At 37.8% G+C, this 23,643-nt stretch overlaps 1 protein-coding gene across 1 annotated transcript in view; it reads right to left on the reverse strand.

Moving 5' to 3' along the window:
* Window positions 1–23,643, reverse strand: part of IRAK1BP1 (interleukin-1 receptor-associated kinase 1 binding protein 1) — a 46,437-nt gene that overhangs the window by 16,949 nt on the left and 5,845 nt on the right. Inside the window, exon 2 of the mRNA XM_006874564.1 lies at window positions 10,439–10,504. Coding sequence (XP_006874626.1) covers window positions 10,439–10,504 — 66 coding nt within the window. The remainder of the gene's footprint in view (window positions 1–10,438; window positions 10,505–23,643) is intronic.

The raw sequence follows: 23,643 nt of genomic DNA on the forward strand, positions 1-23,643 counted from the left end.
ATCTTTTTCCCATGGAGAGATGGGTTTAAACTGCTGATCTTACAGTTAGCAGTCCAATGCTTACTCCACAGCACTACCAGGACTTCTTATAAAAATATAAAGAGCACACTGTTTTATAATTCAACACTTGTCATATGCACAATTCAATAAAAACAATCAGAATTTCAATTTAGATCTCTTTTATGTCTTCCATCTCTCTATTTACCTTTTGAACATATGGAATACTGTTTTAACTGTTTTGATGCCATCGTCTGCTAATTCTAACATTCTGTCAGTTCTGAGTGGATTTGTCTCCTTATTAAGGTTTGTATTTTCCTAGAGTCCTGGTGTAGCACTGTAGGATAAGCATTGGACCACAAAGTCTGTTTGAACCACAAGACTGACAGTTCAAACTCATCAGCTGCTCCTCGGAAACCCTATAGAGGGTCATTATAAATCGGAAGTGATTCAATGGCACTTGACAACAACATATTTTCCCGTTACATTTAATTAATGAAAATCTTTGGTTAGCTGCTAGGCACTGTGAATTTGATCTTGTTGGGTATTCTTCTGTTGTTATACTCTTTAACTTTGTTTAGGATGCAATTACATTACTTGGATTTGTGGTTTGCTTTCAGTTGGGAGCATAGTAGTGCTCCATTGAGGGCTATATATTTTTTTCCATCAATAAAGCAAAACCCTTTCATGCTCTCTACCTCGTGATCTGTGAGATGTAAGACTTTGTAGCCTAGTTTTCAAGATCAGGCACATTTTGGCCCTGTATGAGCCCCGAGCATTGTTCCCTCTAATTTTTCGGGTGGTCCTTTTTCTAGTATTATGTCATTTCCTCATAATCATGTACTGATATGCATTCAGTTGAATACTTTAGAAGAACCTTCTATTCTACAGTTCTTTGAGCAGCTTTGTCTAGGTACTCTCTCTTTTCTAGCTATCTTGGGCTCCCTGGGCTCTCAGCTCCATTTCTTCAATGAGTTTGCCATGCTCTATCCCCTTCTGTGTGTCACTGCCTGGAACAATCTCTATAGATAATGAGTTGGGATAATTGTAGGACTTGACTCTTTGTTTCCTATCTCTGAGATCCATGAGCTTTATATTATATACCTGACGTCTACAGTCTTCAAAACCACTGTTTCATATATTTTATCTATTTTTTTTTTGGTTGTTTCAGGTAGTGGGGTAATTCTTACCTGTTACTTTATCTTGGCCAATACAAAAGACTTGCCTATCTTTGTAAGAGAAATCTGATAACATTTTTTTTTCTGCTTTTCATTTAAAACAAAAACCCAGTGTTTGGGCTAAACATGTCTACTGTTCAAAATCAACTTCTTCCCTCATCCCCATACTCCATCTTTGAAACTCCAAAATAACTCCTTGGAATAAGAAATATAGACAATTTACATGTCTCAAAAGGTACCATGTGACTTACTGTACTTTTATTTGTAAACCTTAAACACGGAAGAAATTCTCTTTTCCTGGTACATTTAATCTATTACTAACACCTGAAATGTAGTTAATCAAAAATAGGAGTTTGGTTTCCAGGTTTAGGATTCTTCATCCACCCTCATCTACTCACAGCTAATATGTAATGATTGACAGTGTCTCCAAATAGTATGTGGAAGTACAAAGAAGCTACCTTAGTTTCAGAGTTCAGAGTTTCTCTGCATACAGATTAATGTGCTTGACCAATGTTAAATTCTATGGGCTAACAAAAGCAAATCCTTTCTATACTCTATTAGTACACTTCAAAGCATTTCATTTTAAAAAATGAATACAATATCTACACTAACAGATATATTAAAAAAAAAAAAAAGTTTCTGTAGTAAGCTGGACCCTGCTGTGGCGGTGTATGATAAGCACTGGACAGCCTACTGCAAGGTTGGCAGTTCAAACCCACCAGCTATTCTCAGAAACCCTGCACAAGACAGGTTTGCTGAGTTGGAACAACTCGATAGGACACAACAACTAGTAAGCTATAATAAACTGTTCACATTCTATTTTCTAACCAGTTGACTGAAATGATGGGAAAGTGAATGCTTATTTTTTAAAAAGGACTGCATAATGGCTCTTTCCTAACAATAACAGAAGTTTCTACTTGAATTTGGACTAAAGATTTTATGAATTTCCTTGATATATTCGTCAAGTTGACTCTGACTCATAGAGACCCTGTATAGGATTTCCAAGCAGTGAGTTTGAACCATCAACCTTGTGGTGACCCATGTACAAATATCCTCTTTCAACTTCATATATTTGTGGGAGATATAAATATATATATTCCACTCTTCCTCCCATACTCTGTGTCTCCGTCCATGTATCTACACACAGAATACTGTTGTTCCAAGGTTGCATAATTAATATCACTATTTACCTCTATCCCCTTTAGCCCAGGCATACCTCCCTGAGTCATCGTCTATCTGTATCATTCTTCTGCCCACCTCATTCTTCTTGTATACTGCCCTCCCACTTCCTGTATATTGCCCTCCCCATCACCAGAGTTAATATGTGTATTGACTTGATGGAACTTAACAACAAAAACCACCGCCTTCTAGCTAGTGAATTACTCTCCCTTCCCTGCCACTCCTGGTAACCATCAAAGAATGTTTCTTTTAATATGAAAACTTTGTCTTGAGTTTTTACAATACTGGTCTCATACAATATTTGACCTATTGTGATTGACTTATTTCACTGAGTATAATGTCCTCTAGGTTCATCCATGAGTTGATTCTGACTTACAGCAAGACCCAGTTTAGGGTTTCCAAGGCTGTAATCCTTTATGGGAGCATAAGTCCTCCTCTTTTTCCCATGGAGCAACTAGTGGGTTTGAACTGCTAACCTTGGGGTTAGTAGTCCAGTGCTTATTCTACAGCACTACCATTGACCTAAAGACGATGGTGGTGGTTATGTGCTGTGAGGTTGGTTCCGACTCATAACGACCCTGTACAAGTTTTCCGAGGCTGTAAATCTTTACGGGAGCAGAAAGCCTCATCTTTCTCCTGCAGAACCGCTGGTAGTTTCAAAATTACTGACCTTGAGATTAGCAACCTGACTCGTAACCACTATGCTACCAGAGCTCCTTATCTATCCTAAAGATATCAAAGTATTATTAAATGTAAATATTTATAATGGCGTATGTGGTCATTAGAGTCTCTGGTGGTACAAATGGTTACAATGCTTGGCTACTAAAAAAAGGTTGGAGGTTTGAATCCACCCAAAGGTGCCTCGGTACAAAGGCCTGGTGACCTGCTTCCTAAGGGTTACAGCCATGAAAACCCTATGTAACATAACTGTATTCTGCAACACATGAGGTCACTATGAATAAAAACGGACTCAATGGCAACTGGTTTGATTTAGTCTAAGAAACCCCAGTGGCACTGTGCTAGGCATTAGACTACTAACCACAGGGTTGGCTGTTCAACCCATTAACTGCTCCAAGGGCTAACAATGAGACTGGCAGCTCTCATAAAGATTTACAGTCTTGGAAATGTTACATAAGGTTGCTATGACTTGGAAGAGACTCGGTGGCAGTAGGTTTTGATTTAGTTTTGGTTATACGGCCAGTAGCCTTATGATTCAGTGAGTTATGGTGCCAATAAAACCAAGATTTCAGGTATGATCTTTTAATGGGTTGGTATGGCAGAGCATACAATCGATGCATCAAAATTATTTCCTTTTTCTTTAATAATAGACTTTACCTGTTAGTTGGTCATTGGCACATCACTACATTTCCAAGTCCCTTGCAATTAAATGTGGCCAGGAACCCGAGTTCTGACTAAAGAAATGTAAGCAGTGAGAGAATAGCTCTTACTTCCTCTTGACCTTTCTCCTTTCCTACGTCTGAGATGACAGGTTATAAAGGTGGGAGCTGGAGCAGCTACCAAGGATATTGAGATGTAAGTTGTGGTTAATAAAGTAGAGCTGGCCGACTGTCTCTAAAAGAGAGACATATTCCTTTATCCTACTTAAAATGTCTGTGTTTTTGGGTTTCTTTGTTCCCTAACTCAGGTGTTTATTGATACGATAAATTAACATCTATGTATTTCAGGTATAATCTGGCATGATATGTACTTAAAATGTTTGCATACAATTTGAATTTTCTTTAAAATTCATTCAAGATGGAATCCTCTCTGCTATTATCTCAGCTAAACAGCACTAGCAGCAGTAGGCAAAACGATCTCATCTTGGCCTTCAATGGCTGTAGTTTTCAAGTCTACTTTCATATTAAACCTACTGCTATCAACTTGATTCTGACTCACAGTGACCCTGTATAGGGTTCTAAGGCTGTAAATCTTTATGGGAGCAGAAAGCCTCATCCTTTTCCTGTGGAGTGGCTGGTGGGCTTGAACCACCAACGTTGTGCTGATTCTACAGCGGCACCAGGACTAGAAAATGCAGCTGGGGGCAATTTAAAAAATCTTCAAAAATCACTCTTCTACTGTAATCTATTTCTTTTTCCTAAACATTGCCATTTACAGCAGATCCTCAATCCAGGCAATCTCCTCACAGGCCTGGCCACCTCCTGTTAATGCTGAGATTGTGTGGCAGGAAAACAGTGTGATGAAGTACAAAGAGCAGTGACATAGGCCTCACAAAGCCAGGGTTTGTTTGTTGTTTGTTTTGGTAAGGTAAGGCAGAGATTTTCTATTTATGGTATCAAAGTCCAAATAAACCTTTCTCCAGCACAAACTGTTTTAATTTTCTGTCCAAGCACCTCAAAATGTGGGTTTTTAAAATTGTCCGTCTGGACTGCTAACCTAAAGGTTGGCAGTTTAAACTCACTAGCCACTCCACGGAGATCAATACAGGGACTCTATAAGTCGGAACTGACTTGAAGGCACTTAACAAAAACAACACTATTGTCCATATTAGATATTAGGTTTTTCAAAATTTCTATTTCAGTCTGTGGTTGAGCATTTTAAATTTTCTTTCTCATTTTTACTATCTGTATGAAAGCATCCTGAGTTCTTAGTATTTCTAATTGAACTACTCCATCATTGTCTTCTTCTCTCAGCCTTTCTACAGTGAGTTGCAAGTGCCCAATCAAGCTTATGTGACCCCCTTTTTGGTGCTTTAAATTTTTTGTTAAATCGAATTCCTAGTTTAAGGAGCATTGGGTACCTTCTGTAAAGTATCTGGGTGAGATGACTTGAGGCTCATACAATAAAACTTGCCATTTTAACTTTCAGAAAGCTATTGAAGACCATAAAGTCCTTTTGAGCTCAGCACCAGTAAGTTAAGTTGCAAGTTTTAGATTTTTCAAAGCTGATTTTCTCTCTGGGTCTTTCAAAAATAGAATTTTAATTCAATACCTGTCATCCCATATATAACCACTCATCCGGTCTTAAACAAGTCACTTAAATTCTTAGCCTTTAATGATATACTTATCATGAAAACAAGGGGAGATGGCAGGATTTGTTGCTGTTGTTGTTAGTGCCACAGAGTTGGTTCAATTCATAGTGACCCTGTACAGGGTTTCCAAGGATCTTGTTGTTCAAAGCGACCTTGTGGTCAAGTCCATCATCCCGTGGCCCCACACCAGGTGACAGTTATTACTGTTAAGTGCTGTCTGATCGCTTCCGACTCATAGCGACCCACTATAGGGTCTATTTCTGAGGCTGTAAATCTTCACAGGAGCAAACAGCCTCATCTTTCTCCTAAGGCATGGATGGTGAGCTCAAACAACTGACCTAGTGGTTAGCAGTCCAGTGATTATTCCAGAGTCATAGCACTCTCAGCAGGCTAGGTGGGATGCTAAAAGATATCTTAAATGTCTTTCAGGATGAAAATTTTAGATGTTAAATGGAAAGTACTATTTTCCAATCTAATCTTATTCCATATATTTAACTGTCCATGAAAACACTGGAGTATGTAAGACATACAGTTTGAGTGCTTGTTACAGCTACAGCCACAAATTCATATACCAATGTTTATGTACAGTTTGACATACTTTGTACCTTATGCCCCACCCTCATGGCTCCACTGACTATTGGTGTTGACAAAAGACAACTATCTGTTAGATTGTATAATGCAAGAGTTGTGCTATTAGGAAGTCCTATACAAAATACAAGGAGCTCTGGTAGTGTATTGGTTATGAATGGGGGTGTATTGGTCAGCAGTTTGAAACTACCAGTGGTCCTGTGGGAGAAAGAAAATATGTGGATTTAGTGGAACTGATGAGGCTTTCTGCTCCCATGAAGATATAACCTCGGAAACCATATACGGGATGGCTGGGTCAGAACTGACTCCACGGCACATAATCATCACCATACTAAATGTACTTGAGTAATCTGAATGTAAACTATATTACAAAATCAAGTAAAACTGAAGGAAGAGGAGCACAGTTTTTAGCGAGCTTCACTGAGTATAGCTGTGCATATGTCACGGTATAACAAGCAGTTTTAATACACTCTTTCTCTACTAAGGGTCAGTCCCTTGAACAACTCAATGGCCTGAAAAACACTCCAATTTTCCATGATGCAAGGCTGTTATGTTGCTAAGACTGCTTCCTTTTCCTCTTAAATCAGAAGTCCTAACAGGTAATAACGACTACTGAATTCATGCTATAACATACTCCCAGCTTCTGATCTCTACAATTTGGAAGCCTTCCAGAATGCTGCTTATCTTATTTTGTTTTGGAAGATACTTTTCTGTCTGTATACAAAATTACTTCTGTCAAATGGATTCCTAAAGTCATTGTGAGTAATTTAAACATTCTTTGAAGTAGTTAAGTTTTAAGTGGCAAAATCACAAAACTATTAAAATAACTTAGGGTAAAAGGGTGTAGTGTGGGTTACTATCTCAAGATGCAAGAATCCATTTTCCTTTTTAATTCTTATTTTCTATGTAGTCATCACAAAGTCTTACACTGAGCAAACTGAGTCTAAGATGACACATTTACAATAATAATGTATTATCTGCCGGAAGGTAGGAACAGGTGATTTTTTTGAGGTATTTTAGAGTCTAAAGGCAAAGATTCTTCTGACTACATAAAAAAGATTCACCTCATACCCCACTCTTTGATTCCTGTGACAAAGAGGAATCCCAGTCTAGGCACATACCCTAAAATGTTTAAAATCAGAAGCTAGTAATCTAATCACAGCTAGAATATACTCTGATCTGTAAAACTTTGATACTTTAAAGATAAATTAAAAAAATGTAGGTATACATTCCAGGAACAGAAGACCCTAGGACCATCAAAGGAGAAGAGCATGAGCAGAATGTGGGACCCTATCTAGAGAAGCAGTGACACCAGAGATGGAGGAAAAGATGATGACACGGACAAAAAGAATAGCTGAGGACTCTAGAATCATGGACAGCAGGCAGGTTTGCAGAATGTGCCCTTGGGTTATTTAAATGATTATATATTCCTGAGTGTTTTTGTGTACATCAAAAACAAAACACTCCAGAGGGAACAGAAGTAAATATTGTTAAAAGGTGATGCATAAAGGGGATTGTAATCATTACAGTGATACAAAATACAGGAAGTTGAGTACAAAAATGATGTTCTCCCATCTAAACTATCACTCAATATACAACAAACACTTAAAAAACAAAACAAAACAAACTTCACCTTGGGAGGATATACTCAGTTGCCTTACTAAGGCAAATCATTTTTAAAAGTTTGTTAGTGAAAGTTGAAATGTCCTGTTTGATTTGAAAGTAGAGAAGTGATGACACCGATAACTGAAGAAATATGTGGATTTAGTGGAACTGCTATTGGTTGGCAATGTTTTTATGTAGCTAAAAGATAATTCTGTTGCTGACAGATAATCAGGACAAACAAGGAGAGTTTGAAGCACAATGGGTTCAGTATTTTCCTTATGGAATTTTTGGCACTAGGTTATTTTACAGAGAAAGACTGTTGCTATTTGTTGTTGGGTGCAATAGAGTCAGTTTCGGCTCATAGCAAATTTGTATAAGATTTCCAAGGAGCAGCTGCTGAGTTTGAACCACTGACCTTTTTGTTAAAAAAATCCTTGCAGTCTAGTGCTTTATCCTAAACTGCCACACCAGGACTCCTCAGAGAAACATAGTCTATGAATGTATGACTCCTATTCGTAAAGTGAGTAGTAGAAAATGACTTGGAAGACTTCATTAAGAGGGTGTATAAAAGGTAACGTAGTGGTTATGAATTGGGCTGCACACTGCAAAGTCAGCAGTTTAAAACTACCAGCTGTTCCACGGGAGAAAGATGAGGCTTTCTGCTCCCGTAAAGATTTACAGCCTCGGAAACGCTGTACAGGGTCGCTATGAGTCGGAACCAACTCCACGGCACATAGCCAATACCACCAAAAGGCAACAGAAATAAACAGGGCACGAATAAAAATCTTAATTATGAAAAATTTATTTGAAGACAATGTATTTAATTTTTTTCTAGAATCTTAATTAAGTTGTAAAATTCTCTCAGCAGTTGTTTTAAATAAAACAAAGCACTTTTAAACATAAGAAAAAAAAGCACATTAAACCTCTAGGTTGTATATTTTTTAATGGTCTAATCTTAATTTGGAGTCTTGGTATGGTGCCATAGGATGAGCACTCAACTTCAAGGTCAGCAGTTCGGGGTCACCAGCCACTCCCTGAAAACTCTATGTAGGGTCACTAGGAATCGAAACCAACTCGATGGCCCTTAACAACAATCTTATTTTTTTCCATAGTAATTTCCTTCATTGTATGATTAAAGACGCATTTACCACTTTTAGATTAGTGATATTACCCTATGATTTCTTCTTAAATTTTCTATGACTTTTTTCTTACACTAACCTCTGAAATCCACGTGAAGTAGACTTTTACTAAAGTAAAGGTACCTACCCCAAGCCCTCTACCCCTCCATACTCTCCTACCAAAATAACATTAATATTGTTTATGAAATATTTCTCTTTTTTCCAAAGTTGTGGTATTACTAGGAATATTTTCCACAAACACAGCAAACAAAATATTTAAAACTTCCATCAATACAGAATTCATGTAAGTGAATAGAGTATCAGGAAAAGCAAATAGAGATAGAGTTAAGATGACATAAACGGAAAAGTCATTAAATAACACACATAAGCAAAAAAAATACAGGAAAACATTTAGACATTTTTACCAAAAAAATTCAGAATTAAACCATGTACTTAAATTTTGAAAACTGTTAAAAAAAATGTCATAGTAGAGATTTTTTAAATAGCTGAATATGTAAAGAAGCAAAAAACCCCAAAACACCCATTATTCAAAGGACTAAAAATTAGTACATTATTTCTGGAAGACAATTTCACAATCTGTATCAAGAATATTTATAACTTTTTCTACCAATTAAACTTGTAAGTTTTAATTGTCAGGGAAACTTCAGATACATACATAAATATTCATATGATAGAGGTTTATTGTACCATTAGTTAAAATAGTAAGAAGTTCTAACTTCTTGAATGCTTAGAACCAATAAATGTTTAAACACATCTGTGGTGAAAAAAACATTGCTGAACACTACGCTAATATTAAAATGTACTGTTCTAAGGAATATTGATAAATGGGTAAATTATTAATAATATATCAATAGAAAAGGCTAAATATATCCATGTAATTTCAATTTTGCAAATGTATACATATATGCTTACTGTAAAAAATAGGCAAATAAATATTTTAAATATATGTTCCAAAACATTAGCAGTGCTTGCCTCTGTGTGGTAGCAACCTATGTGATATCCTTATGTGCTTTCACAGTGCTCTACAATATCTACATTATTTTCAGAAACTAATTTCAAAATATTAGTTATATAAGAGAATCTAATAGCTAAAAATATGGCTTGTTTAACACAGTAATTAAAGGAATACAACTGGAATGATTAACTCAATATGCCTATAAAATTATACCTTATTCTTGTATATATATTCATTTGGGAAAGGGAACAATTAATATTGCTGTTAAAATTAAAGTTATGTAAATAAAGAGAAAAAAAAGTATAGGCAGCTGTAGGAACCAAATTTTACACTAACTGAATGTAATGAAAAATTTCAATTCTATAAATGTTAAATAGGTTTTTTAAAAAATAATCATTAATTTACCACACGATGATACAATTGTAGTGTGAAACACAAGACCACTGAAAAGTGTTCCAGTTCTTTATGCTATGATCTTACTGTTTTTCTTAATCTGAAAAGAATAAATTTGTCTCTTGTAGTGTTTCCTGCTCACTAGGATATAATATTGCAAAAATTTTATTCAAGTGATTATTAAAGTGCTACATCTCCCTTGCTATATATATTTTTTCTCATTGTGATATAACCTTATATAGCAAAAAACTTACCAACTCAATAATTTTTTGGGTTTTTCCAAATATCTTTTAAGAAAGACTCTTTTATCAAATACAATGAAAAGCATTTCTCTTACACATTTTAGTTTCAAGAATAAAAGTACCAATTGTCCTCCCAATTTCATGTAGTTTCCAATTATGTATTAATTACATACCTCGGCTTCCATATGATAAGCATTTTCCACTCTTCTAAAATCCTTTGTTACTGTTACATTTTCTTCCTGAAACAAAGTACAAGGATCCGATTACTAAATGTTTAGTGATTAAACACAATTATTCCAAACATAAATTAGAAATCCAAACTTAGTAGAGGTATGCAGAAAGAACTATTTTGCATGATGTTTAAAAATGTTTTTAAACAAAATCAAATAAATTCAGAAACCTAAAATATCTGCTGACATTTCCGAACTATCACTCCATTTGTAGTAGTTTTTATAGTAACCTGTACAAGAAAGTATGAACTTAGGGTTGAATATGAATACATATTATTTTATGTAGAATGCATAAGAAATCGGTATATAATGTATTTCAAATGTTTAGGAGTATTAGGACGGCAAGGTCGGTGTGATTATCAAGGTCAGCAGTTCAAGTTCACCAGCTGCTCCTCAGTAACCCTATACAGGGTTGCTATGAGTTGGAAATGATTTGACAGCACTTAACAATAGGAGCTCTGGTAGCGTAGTGGTTATGAATCGGGCTGTGAACCTTAAGGTCAGTGGTTCAAAACTACCAGCCGCTCCGCGGGAGAAAGATGAGGCTTTCTATTCCCGTAAAGATTTACAACCTCGGAAACCCTGTACAGAGTCGCTATGGGTCGGAACCGACTCGATGGCACTTAACAACAACAACAAACAACAACAATAATCTGCAGCTTTGGGAAATTACACAAGTCTTTTTTGAGATTTAGTTCTATACACTGCAAAGGCTCCACAGGAAGCCTATTTCTCTGGGCAATAGAAACCTTTATTAAAACAAAAATCGCAATATAAAGCAATTTTTCCTTAACATATTCTCCATCTAGTTCTAAACACTTTTGAAGACAGTATTTCTGTCTCTCTAACCTTTACTCCTGGTGTGGCACTGTAGGATAAGCACTGGACTTCAAGGATGGTTTGAACCACAAGGTCAAACCACTTCTTGGAAGCCCTATTACAGGGTAGCTATGAGTCAAAACTGATTTGATAGCATTTAACAACAACAAACTCTCCTCCAAAGAATTCTGCACTCTTTGATTTACATCATGTCCAAATGGCTGTTTTAGTATCCTCTAGTTTCTTATATCTTGTTTCTTTTATTATTTGAGTTTTAGAAACAAAAAGAAGTCTGAAGGGGCAAGATTAGGGCTGTAGGGTAAATGGGGTAAGGTTTCTCAATGAAATTCTCACTCTACCCTTGAAGAATAATCAGATACATTGTTGTGGTGGGGAAAAAGAAAATCCAGGGCCCAACTTCCCTTTTTCTCACAAACGCAGCAATTTCCTTATAACTTCAAAATCCCGTGATCATCCTGTGTCCTTCGAAAAAAATCTACCAAGATTACCTCTCAGGAATCCTAAAAATCTGTAGCCATAACCTTGCCAGTTGATCTCTCTACCCTGAATTTAATTGGACAAGCAGATCCCCTTGAAAGCCACTGTTTCAAATGGACCTTATTTTTGCAAGGTTTCTTAGTAAGATTAAGACAAGTGTATTACTGAAAGCACTGGACCAGATGTCACTTTGAGCCACATGGTCAGCAGTCCAAACTCACCAGCTGCTCCTTGGAAGCACTATACAAGGTTACTATGAGTCAGAACTGACTTCACAACAACAAATTACTGAAATAATTTGTCTACAGGTACTGTAATGGTTACGAATCGGGCTGCAAACTGCAAGGTCAGCAGTTCGATACTACCACCTTCTCCACGGGAGAAAGATGAGGCTTTCTATTCCCGTAATGATTTACAGCCTCGGAAACGCTGTTCAGCGTCGCTATGAGTCAGAACGGACTCGATGTCACTTAACAACAACATCCACTCCTTGCAGAAACATGCTTATGCATGTTTTGTTGGAATAAACCCATACTTATACAAATTAGAAACCTAGTAGTAATATTTTTTGATTTGCCCTTATACATACAAAGTATATTATTGTTAAGTGCTGCTGAGTCAGTTCTGATTCATAGTCAATGGGTTTTTGAGGAGCTACTAGTGGGTGTGAACAACTGACCTTGCAGTCAGTCAGCAGTTCAGTACTTGTCTTCCAGCACACCAAACCAGGACTCAATAGGGTTTTCAAGGCAGGTAAATTGTAACTACTGACCTTGAGGTTAGCAGGCCAGTTCTAAATCCACTCTGCTACCAGACTCCTTATAAAGTATACTTTGTTGTTAGGTGCCATCAAGTCGGTACCGAATCATAGTGACCCTATGCACAGCAGAACGAAACACTGCCCAGTCCAGGGCCAACCTCACAATCGTTGCTATGCTTGAGCCAATTGCTGCTGCAATGTATACACAAAAAGTACACAACCCTACTATATATATAAAGTAGCTTCAGAACTATTAACCTGTACACCCTCTGGTCCACCAATGGTTTGTGAAGTTTGTTGTACTGTGGTGGCTTGTGGGTTGCTATGGTGCTGGAAGCTATACCAATGGTATTTTAAATACCAGCAGGGGTCAACCATGATGGAGTTTCTAGACTAGGATGAAGGAAAGGCAGACCAGTCTGAATGGTCAGTCATTGAAAACCTTATGAATATCAGAAGAACATTATCTGATATAGTACCGGAAAATGTGCCCGAAATCAGAAAGCACTCAAAATACAACGGGCGAAAGTAGCCTCTCCAAAGTGGTGGTGGTGGTGGTGATGTGCCGTGGAGTCGGTTCCAACTCATAGCAAGCCTGTACAGGGTTTCCGAGGCTGTAAATCTTTATGGGAGCAGAAAGCCTCATCTTTCTCCCGTGCAACAGCTGGTAGTTTCGAACTGCTGACCTTGCGATTTGCAGCTTGATTCATAACCACCATGCTACCAGAGAGTTGACCTTAATGATGTGGACAGAGAAAAGCTTTTGGGACCTGCTGGTAGGGCACAACTAAAAATGAGAAACAACAGTTGCAAATATTCATTAGTAATTGGAACATGGACTATATGATGTATGAACCCAGGAAAATTGGAAGTCATCAAAAATGAGATGGTACACACAAAGATCTATAGCCTAGGCGTTAGTGACTTGAAATGGACTGGTATGGGTCATTATGAACTGGAAAAGCCATATTCAGAAGAGGACATGAAGAAGGAAAGTAGCCCCGATGGCACTCTGCTGTAAGCACTGGATTGCTAACTGCAAGGCTGGCAGTTTAAACCCAAGAGCCGCTCTGTAGAAGAAAGATAGAACTTTCTGCTCTCGGAAAGATTTACAGCCTTGGAAACCCAATACAGGGTGTTATGAGTCTAAATTGATAGCAGTGAGTTTATTTATTTTTTTGAGTTCCCTTTGGTAAAGGAACAGCAATCAAGCAGAGATAGGATGATAATAATTTCTGTGGTTGTATTTTAGTTACCATTTTATGGTTTAGTTCTTTTTATAAACTGGCTCTGCTAGAAAATTTGCTTAGCTGCTATTTGCATTTTGTTGGAAGCATTGTTTATATTGTTTGGAACATCTCATCAATCTGTTTTCATTTCCCCATCCCCCCTAATATTATTTGGAATTTCAGAATTTATCAAATATACAAAAATATTGATAAGACAACTACATCTTAATGTAGACTGCTTTCAAATTATACAGAATTCCCTTCATGAATCAACGCTGGTTTAGTATTTGTCCTTTTTTGATTGACTAATTTCACTCCGCATAATATCCTCCAGGTTCATCCATGCTGTAAAATGTTTTGCATACTCATAGCTGTCACTTTCCTGTGTATTCTTTTGTGGTGCTATTGCATTGTAGTTGACTTCATTATAAATTGAAATCTCTGGTTCCTTGTTTTCAGTCTCATAGGTTTGCTCTTCTTTAAATACTTTTGTATCTGGATTGAATTTTGGGTGGGGTTGTCAAATACATGAATCAAATACATTTTTGTTTGTTGTTGGTTCTCAGTCCAAAGACCTAACTTTAGTACTTTTTGTAAAGTTGGCCTGGTTATTATAAATTCTTTTGATTTCTATTTATCTGGAGATGTACAAATTTCATTGTCATATGGGAAGGACAGCTTTGTTGGGTATATAATTCTTAAAGGTTGGAAATTTTTTTCTTCCAGAATTTTATATATGTCTTCCTATTGCCTTCTTTCCTACATGGTTTCTACTGAGAAATAAAAGCTTGGTCTTACTGGTACTCCTTTGTAGGTAATTTTCATTATTCCCAAACTACTCTCAGGATTCTTTCCTTGTCTTTGGTTTTGAAAAGTTTGATTATGAAATGTCTTGGTGATTTTCTTTTGGAATATATTCTGTTTGGGGTTCTATCAGCTTGTTTGCTTATTTTCTCATCTTTTATGATGTTAGGGAAGTTTTCTTCCATCAGCTCTTTGACAATTTTCTGTTTTTCTTTTTTAAATAGTTTCTTCCTGTTCTGTAATTCCTGTTGTTGTTGTTAAGTGCTGTTGAGTTGGTTCTAAACTATAGCAACTTTGTATAGGATTTCTGCCGAGAGGCTGATGAGTTCAGACTACTGACCTTGCAGTTCAAACAGACCTTGCAGTCCAGTGCATTATCCCACAGCGCCATACCAGGACTCTAATTCCTATCACCTGTAAATTATTCCTCTTTGCTGTTTTTCTAGTTTACTAGTATTGAGAGATTTATCTTCAAGCTCACCTATTCGTGCTTCCATTGCTTCATATCTATTCCTTTGCTCTTTCAATGTATTGTTCATTTCTGAAATCTTAGTATTAATCTGGATTTCTAATTGCATTTATCTTGTCTGTTTGTTCTTTTCCCCGTGTTCTTGCTTTTCTTGATCTTCCTGTCAATCCTTTGAAGGTGCCTAAATGTCATTCTTTTGAATGCGTTTTCCATGAGTTCCATAACCTTTTCTTCCTCCGAAATGTTTTCTGGATCTGTATCTTGGTCATTAGTTTGAGTCATCCTCTCTTGTTTCTTTGTGAGTTAAAATTGTCTGCTGCTTCTGGGACATTGTGTAGTGTTGTCGTATTTGCATTTAATAGATGATTGCATTCTTAGGCCCTCACCAATTGTCTCCTGTGTGTGTAGTTAGAGAAAGAAAATACTATTTGCTGTTCATGCACTTCAGTTTAGGGTGGGCTTCGCTGGTGTTGGTTGCTGTTATTATTGATCATGTGGTACAGAAACTGGTATTGGCTCTTGCCCAGTGAATGGAGCTATATGGCACAGTTGCTTTCTCCTTTCCATCACCTGTGTGGATGTACTCTACCAGGCCACCTTCTGTTACCAAAGCTGCTCACAAAAGTTCAAGATGGTTGCACTGTGTCTGGTCAGCCATTTATCATTCAGCCTCCCTCTCCTGACATCCTTTCTCAGCTTCTCCTTCAAACAAGTATTCAATCCACTTCTCTAATGTTTCCTCTGAAATTCAAGATTCCAGGATTTTCATCTATGTCTGTCTTATTTGGTCTCATATATTTGTTGTAGATAAATAGTATTTCTGCCTAGTCTGCCATCTTGTTTGAAGTCCAGTCCATAGGGTTTTAAATGCTGCAATCTTCTGGAAGTAAACTGCTAAGATTTTTCCTTCAACTAGATTTTGGGTGCATTTGAAACTCTACAATCTTTCAATTAGTAGCCAAATGCTTATCTGGTTGCTACCCAAGGATTCCTAATATATTACACAAAGGAATCCTAAAAAATGCCAGGACATATTAATGATTATATAGTCTTAGACTTGGAAAGGATTCACTAAGCATTATATCAAAGGCAGAAATCACACTGAGAAGAGAATCTGACTAAATAAAACTCTGAAAAATTATTGAATTCTCGGTAATATATACAAACTCACATGACAAGTAAGAAACTAGAATTTTATTTTCAATATATGACAGGGACATTGATAATCTTATAATTTAAGGATCCTGTCACACTGCTGGATAAGCATTGGGCTGCTAACCATTAAGGTCAGCAATTTAAACTTACCAACTGCTCCTCAGAAACATATACACTGGTTGCTATGAGTTGGGACTGATTTGAGGCACTTAACCACCACAACAAAATAATTCAATGAAGGCAAATTTCCCAATATAATGATGGACAGATCAATGAACTGGTAACTCACATGAAAAAAGTTTAACCTAAGAAGTAACATAAAATAGCAAGAGCGATTTTAAACTGCTGAATTAGCAATGCTGAAAAAAGAAAATACCCATTAGAACAAGGACATGCATGTACGTGCTGCTGAACGGCCACAATACATTTTGTGAAATAGGATGGTATGTGATTAGGACACTGTGCCAGCACCATTATTATATACAGAGAGCGGCATACAGGAAGTCAGACTAGGTCCTGTGCCACTGGACCTAGGGACCTAGGGTCCTGTGTGGTCACTGCCAGCTGCTCGTTCTGTGAGCCACACCTGGTCCATCACCAAGGCATACACTGTCTGTCTAGTCAGTGGGTCAGCCAGACTCATAGCAATCTCCTTTCCCTTCTTGCCTTTCCCATTTAGCACTGCCTGCCCCTCCTCCCCCAGCTGCCTCTTCTGCTCCTCTTCCTGCAATTGCTATAGTTCTAATGTTAGGCAGCTGCCACTGTGGGAACTGCTGTGACCTCAACCCTGGTGTCACATGCCGGCGGCTTGGTCCAAGTGGTCAAGGTAGAGCATCCTGCTCAGTGGCTCCAACAGCATTTGCACTGTCCCAGCCAGTGGCGAGCACAGTGGGACAAGTGAGCTGGGACAGGTAGCAGGGGATGGGTGCTAGAACCCCCTCCCACTGCCACCCCAGTGCTAGGGTGAATGTGGGACCTGGAGAGCTAGTGAGATTTAGATCTAATCTCTGTACAACTGTCCCATTCTTCAGTAAGGATTTCTGAACTCTACTATAACCTTATGGGACTATGGACATATATGCAGTCTGATGTTGCGTGAATGGACATTAAGTGACTCCTCATACCTGTGTTGCTGGAGAAGGTGTTATCTAATCTTTCTATAGTGTAAGTTTTCATTAGCCTTAAAAATATGTAGAACTCATGAATTCTGAAAAACATTAAAAACATGTATAAATATCTTGCTACAAAGAAACTCATTTTTATATCAATTTAAATGACGAAAAGACTGTAACCAATTTGATATAATGTGTTCTTATTACCCCTCTTTAAGTTTCCCCAGAATCTGATACCAAAGATTTTAAATGTAAGTAGCTACTTTTGAAGGCATTCCCAAGAAAAAACCAGGATGAGATGGGAAAGTGAGGCAAGGGAATGAAAGGAAGGGAATGAAGCTTCTTAAGGGTTTATCATCAAGTAGTTATCACTGTTGGCAAATGGAACTTAACCAGCTGAGGAACCCTGAGAACAAGTGTGGACCATATGCTTCAGAGTTATGACACCACGGGGTGAGGAAGCTGGGATCTTTTTCTACTCACTCTCCTTAATCATAAGAGGGTTGCTAGGGTAAGGGAGTTCTGGTAGCACAGTGGTTACTAATTGGGCTGCTAATCTCACGGTCAGCAGTTTGAAGCTACTAGCTGTTCCGTGGGAGAAAGATGAGGCTTTCTGCTCCCATAATGATTTACAGCTTCAGAAACCCTGTACAGGGTCGCTATGAGTCGTAACCAATTCCACGACACATAACAACAACAACAGGGTAAGAGAAGGGTGTGTTATTTCATCAGCACCACTAGCTGGCAGGACTCCTGGTATAATTCTGTGAGTTAATCCACTCAGCTACAAAGTCAATTTGAACAGCAAGGTCGGTGGTTCAGACTTATCAGTCACTCTTCAGAAATCTATACAGGGTTGCTATGGGTCGGAACCAACTCGACAGTACTCAACAACAACTAACTGGCAGGCAGCGTGGAGTCTGGCAGGAAGGTAACACCTTCAGGCAAAGAATTCACAAATGATAACAGAAGAAAGTTGGGTTTGCTTGCACAGAAATGTGATGGACCAAGAGGATTTGAGAGGAGTATTGATAGTCTGACCCAAGCCAGGGTGAAAGACAATGAACAAAGAAGGCTGTACAAGAATTGATATATTTGAGATATGGTGCTGGAGAAGAATACTGAAAGTATCATGGATTGCCAAAAGAACAAACAAATCTGTGTTGGAAGATGTAAGCCAGAATGGTGAGACTTTGTTTCTTATACTTCAGACATATCATGAGGAGGGACTAGTGTCTGAAGAATGACATCATGTGTTGGGAGTGATTTGAACTGAATGTCTCAGACCTGGGGATAGTTTAACCGAAGGATTGCAATTAAACACTTGCGGTCCAGAAAACTGGGCTGCTTCTGGGTCAGGCTGCCCTCTGAGGAATTTGCAAAGCCTGACTCAGGGAACAAGGAATTTGCAAAGTCTTTTCTTGTATGCAGCCATGGTCTTCAGTTTAGTCTGCAAAAACATCTTGCTGCCCTATCTCTGTTTCCCTAGCAACTAAATTCTTCCGATAAAGTCCCACTTACTGCTTGCATCTATACACCAAACATTTTTTACACTCTTTTTCCTGCCTCCAGCTCTCTCCTTTGATTTCTGTATATAATAAACAAGCTGAACGTAGATGGGTGTCACAGTATCTCCATCAGAGTGCTGTGTCTCACCTGGTCCCAACTTTACTACTCTCATTTTGTGTCTTGTGTTTTTCATTTATTTCTAATCTCCTGTCCCACCCCTACTCGAGTTTACTTGTTGGGCGTGGCAATCATGCTTGGTGAAGTAGAGGGTCAGCGAAAAAGAAGACCCTCAACAAGATGGGTTGGCACAATGAAAGCAGCAAGGGGTTTAAGCATAACAACGATTGTGAGGTTGGTGCAGGACTGGGCACTGTTTCGTTCTATTGTACATAGGGCTATTAATGAGCCAGAACAGATTTGACAACAACATCAATAGCATATGCAATATTGTTTACCTACAATTTCAATCACCCACTAATACAGGAGCAACATACTGCAGTTGTTAAAAACATGTGTTTTGCGGTCATAGATCTTGGTTGGATTCTAAACTTTGCCGTTTCATAGCTGTATAATCATGCGAAAACTATCAATAATCATTCTGGTTCTGAAAATTCTCATCTATAAAATGGCAATTGAAGTTTCTATATCATTTGGTATGGTGCTTAAGGATATATGGGGAAACTACAATAATAATTTTGGTTCTGAGAATTCTTAGCTATAAAACGGCAACTAAAGTTTTTATTGCATATGGTGTTCCGCTGAAGGATAAGCCCTGGACTGCTAACCACAAGACTGGTGGTTGGAACCCACCCATTTTTCCTTGAAAACTATACAGGATGATTATGAGTAGCAATCAACTTGACGGCACTTAACAACAACATTCCATATGGTATGTATGAGTAGCAAGCAGTTTTTCTCATCAATAATTATACCCTTTTCCAGAGAGCACACAAGTGCTCACCTTGTCCTGTCCAGCTTCCTGGTCTTGTCTGATTTCTTGGTTTCCCTCCATTTTCCCCAGGTACTTGTGTCCTCACCAGATTGAACTGCTTACAGTTCCCTTAGCACATGCACATTCCAGTGTAGAAATGGATAATTCCAGCCACTTTAAGAGCCTTTCTGGAATTTCTCAAGTAAAATGGAAAATTACTTCCTTTCTTACTCCACTGTATTGCATACATACATACTTTCACCACAACACTTACTATAGTGAGGCTCCTTTAGTGCACTACATTAGTTTTACTCATTTCTGGTGAACATATCTGTGACATTCATGACATGTCTCTGGGGGGAAAATAATGATGGTTAGGCAAGCATTGGAGTCCTGGTGTGGCACTGTGGGTTAATGTGCTAGACTGCAAAGTTAGTTTGAACTGCAAGGTTGGTGGTTCAAGCTCACCAGTTGCTCCTTGGAAAACCCTCTAGAGGGTCGCTATGGATTGGAACCAACTCGACGGCATTTAACAACAACAACAGGCAAGCATTGGAGTTTACAGTCTAATAAGATGGCATACAAATAGAAAAAAATAAATAATTAGATACTACATTGAATGCTATTTCAAAATGAACTGAATTATGTGATAGTAAATTATTAATAAACATTTTGTTGCTTGAGTGAAACTGTCTTGGAGATGTACTGCTTAGAACTTTAAAAACTTTTTTCCATGAAACTGGCATTAAGAATAATAACTATAGAGGGTGGGACTGGATGTTGGATTAGAGAGAAGAGCTGTGTAGACTTCCACCAGCAATAACACAGAATACCAGATGAAGCAGGGTTAGGGGACAGTTCCAGAACTCTGACCTACATATAAAGGAATATTTAGGACTGAAGGCTTACTGCTAGTGGGATCTGTAGCAGAAACAAGAAAGGTGGTGTTTCCTGATTTACGGCTGCAGCTGGGTCCCAGAGCAGCCATCTTGGGGATGATGGAGCAGAGGCAGGATCAGAGTAGCACTCCCACAGCAGAAGTTTGACTGATCATCGGAGATAAAGGTGTGAACACTTTTTTTTCCTGTTCATTGGTCTCTTGCTGTCTGCAGTTGCACTCTGGTGACTAGAGGAGTGCCTGACTGAGCAAGTAGATACCCTCCCATCCCTGGAGGGTTCTACTATGTATGTGCACATATTTGTTCAGCAAAGACCACTGGGCCTAGAACTGAGGAAGGGTGAGGAGTCAACAGGAACTGATTAAAATTGAATGCCCTCCAGAATGACTAGAGCAGACGGAGAGAGAAGTGTTAAATAAAAAATACTCAGAGTTTGCTGTGGGATTTTGTTTGTTTACAATTATAGACTGTAGTATCCAAGCTTTTTTTTTTTTTTTTTTTGCTGTTGTTGTTTTGGCATTCCTTTTATCTTTGGGGGACTCTTTCTCTCCATATGTTACCTAAGAAAAGACTGTAATTGCAATCATATAGCCAAGCTACAATCACACCCTATAACATCCCACCATCTGGGCAAGAGTCAATACCAGTTGCTGTACACCAGATAAACAGCCAACATTCGCTACAGTTACTCTAAGTTGAGTAATAAGAAAAATGAAAAGGGAGCCCATCTCTTGATCACATCTATCTGGAGGCAATCAGAAAGCTTAATAATACATCAACATACATTCATCTAGTTATTGAAAATACATCTAACTATTGAAAATGCCCAAGCAACAATTGATGATATCGGCACGTGTCCAGAAACAAGACAGCAGCTGAAACAAATGATCTGGAGATAGACCTAGACTTCCCATTGAAAGGAGGGCAGGCTTTGGAACTGCCTGAGAGGGAATTCAGAAGAACAATATTGAGGTATATCCAAATGCTCTACAGAGGGGTTGAGAAAAATAAGGAGGAAGTCAGGAAAGTACTACAGGAACAATCAAATAAGATAGAAATAGTACTGGAAACAATTTGAAACCTGCAAAAAGAGGTCCAAATGATTAACAATAAAATAACAGAAATGGACAGTATGCCAAAAGGGTAAATTGAAGAGATGGGAGGTAGAATCAGCAAGCTAGAAGACAAATCTCTCAATACTGCTAAGATAGAAGAGCAAGCAGATAAAAGGATAAAAAAAATCTAAAGAAAGTCTAAGATTCACGTGGGCCAACATGAAGAAGAGTAATCTGAGAATAACTGGAATTCCAGAACAGTAAGACTCACAGATGACCACAGAGGAGATAGTTGAAGAGGTGCTGGAAGAAAAATTTCGGACATCCTGAAAAACAATAAGATAAGCATTCAAGAAGTTCAACGAACCCTAGGAAGGGCAGACCCCAAAAGAAAATCACCAACAGATATCATAAACAAGCTCTTCAGAATCAAAGATAAGGAGATAATCCTAAAAGCAGCTAGGGAGAAGAGAAGTGTTACTTACAAAGGCAAGCAAATTAAAATTAAGCTCTGATCTTTCAGCAGAAGCCATGCAGGCAAGAAGGCAATGGGGAAACATATATACAATCCTGAAAGAAAAAAAACTGCCAACCAAGAATCGTCTACCTAGAAAAGCTGTTAATCAAATATGATGGTGTAATAAAAACATTTCAGGATAAATAGAAGCTAAGGGACTTTGTCAAAGCCAATCCAGAACTTCAAAACATCCTAAAGAGAGCTGTTTGGACTGAGAACTGACAACAATACAGAACCACCAGAGATTGACATATGTGGCAGAACTCAGTAGACAGATGGAAGAATTTAGAACAGAACAAAACTTTAAGAACAAATTCAGAGGATCTGGGAGGTCAGTCTATGATCAAAACAATTACAATATGAAAGAAGGTAAAAATATAAGAACAAAGATCCAAGTGTTGAGGAGGTCAGTTAGATTGAAGGATAAAACAGACTGTTTTAAATGGAGGAAAAAGTTAATATAGAGTAACCTCAAAAAAAAATTAAGACTTCACAGCATACCAAGTAAACGAAAACACAAGAAGGACATGGCAACATTAAAACTATGAAGAAACGGACAAGAAAGAACACACCAAAAAAACATGAATTCAGCACAGGAAGGCATGCAGAACAAAGAAACCATCAGTACCACCAAAAAACAAATATAACGACAGCAATTAATCCATACTTATCGATAATTACACTGAATGTTAACAGATTAAATGCACCAGTTAAGAGATAGAGAGCGGCAGAATGGAGAAGAGAACAAAATCCTTCAATATACTGTCTACAAGAGACACACAAAGACAAATAATGACTACACATTAAAGGATGGAAAAAAATACACCAAGCTAATTGATGAACTAAACTTTAAGGCAAAAACCAGCATAAGTGATTAAAAAAGGACATTATCTGATGATTAAAAGGTCAACTGAACAAGATGACATAACCATAATATCTATGCTCCAATGAAAGAGCCCCAAAATATATAAAGGAAACTCTAATAAATTTGAAGAAAGAAACGGACAAATCTACAATAATGGGAGATTTTAATACACCACTTTAGAAAAAGGATAGAACAACCAGAAAGAAACTTGACAAAGACATACAGTAACTAAACAACACAAGCAACCACCTTGACACCTCATAGATGTGTACAGAACATTCAACCCAACAGCACAATACAAATTTTTTTCCAGTGCACATGGAACATTCTCCAGAACAGACCATGTGCTAGGCCACAAGAATAATTGCTATACACTCACACAAGCTCTTAAAATCAAGAGATCTATAATACAGCAGAACCAATAGTTCATGTAGTGCTTCATTTATTTTTCCCATTTATTCATTCAAAAACCATATTCTGAGTATATAAGATATGTAGGAAGCATAACCCATGAATGCAAACCAAA

The sequence above is a fragment of the Chrysochloris asiatica genome, unplaced genomic scaffold, assembly GCF_000296735.1.
Source record: "Chrysochloris asiatica unplaced genomic scaffold, ChrAsi1.0 scaffold00286, whole genome shotgun sequence".
In the NCBI taxonomy this organism is placed as follows: Eukaryota; Metazoa; Chordata; class Mammalia; order Afrosoricida; family Chrysochloridae; genus Chrysochloris; species Chrysochloris asiatica.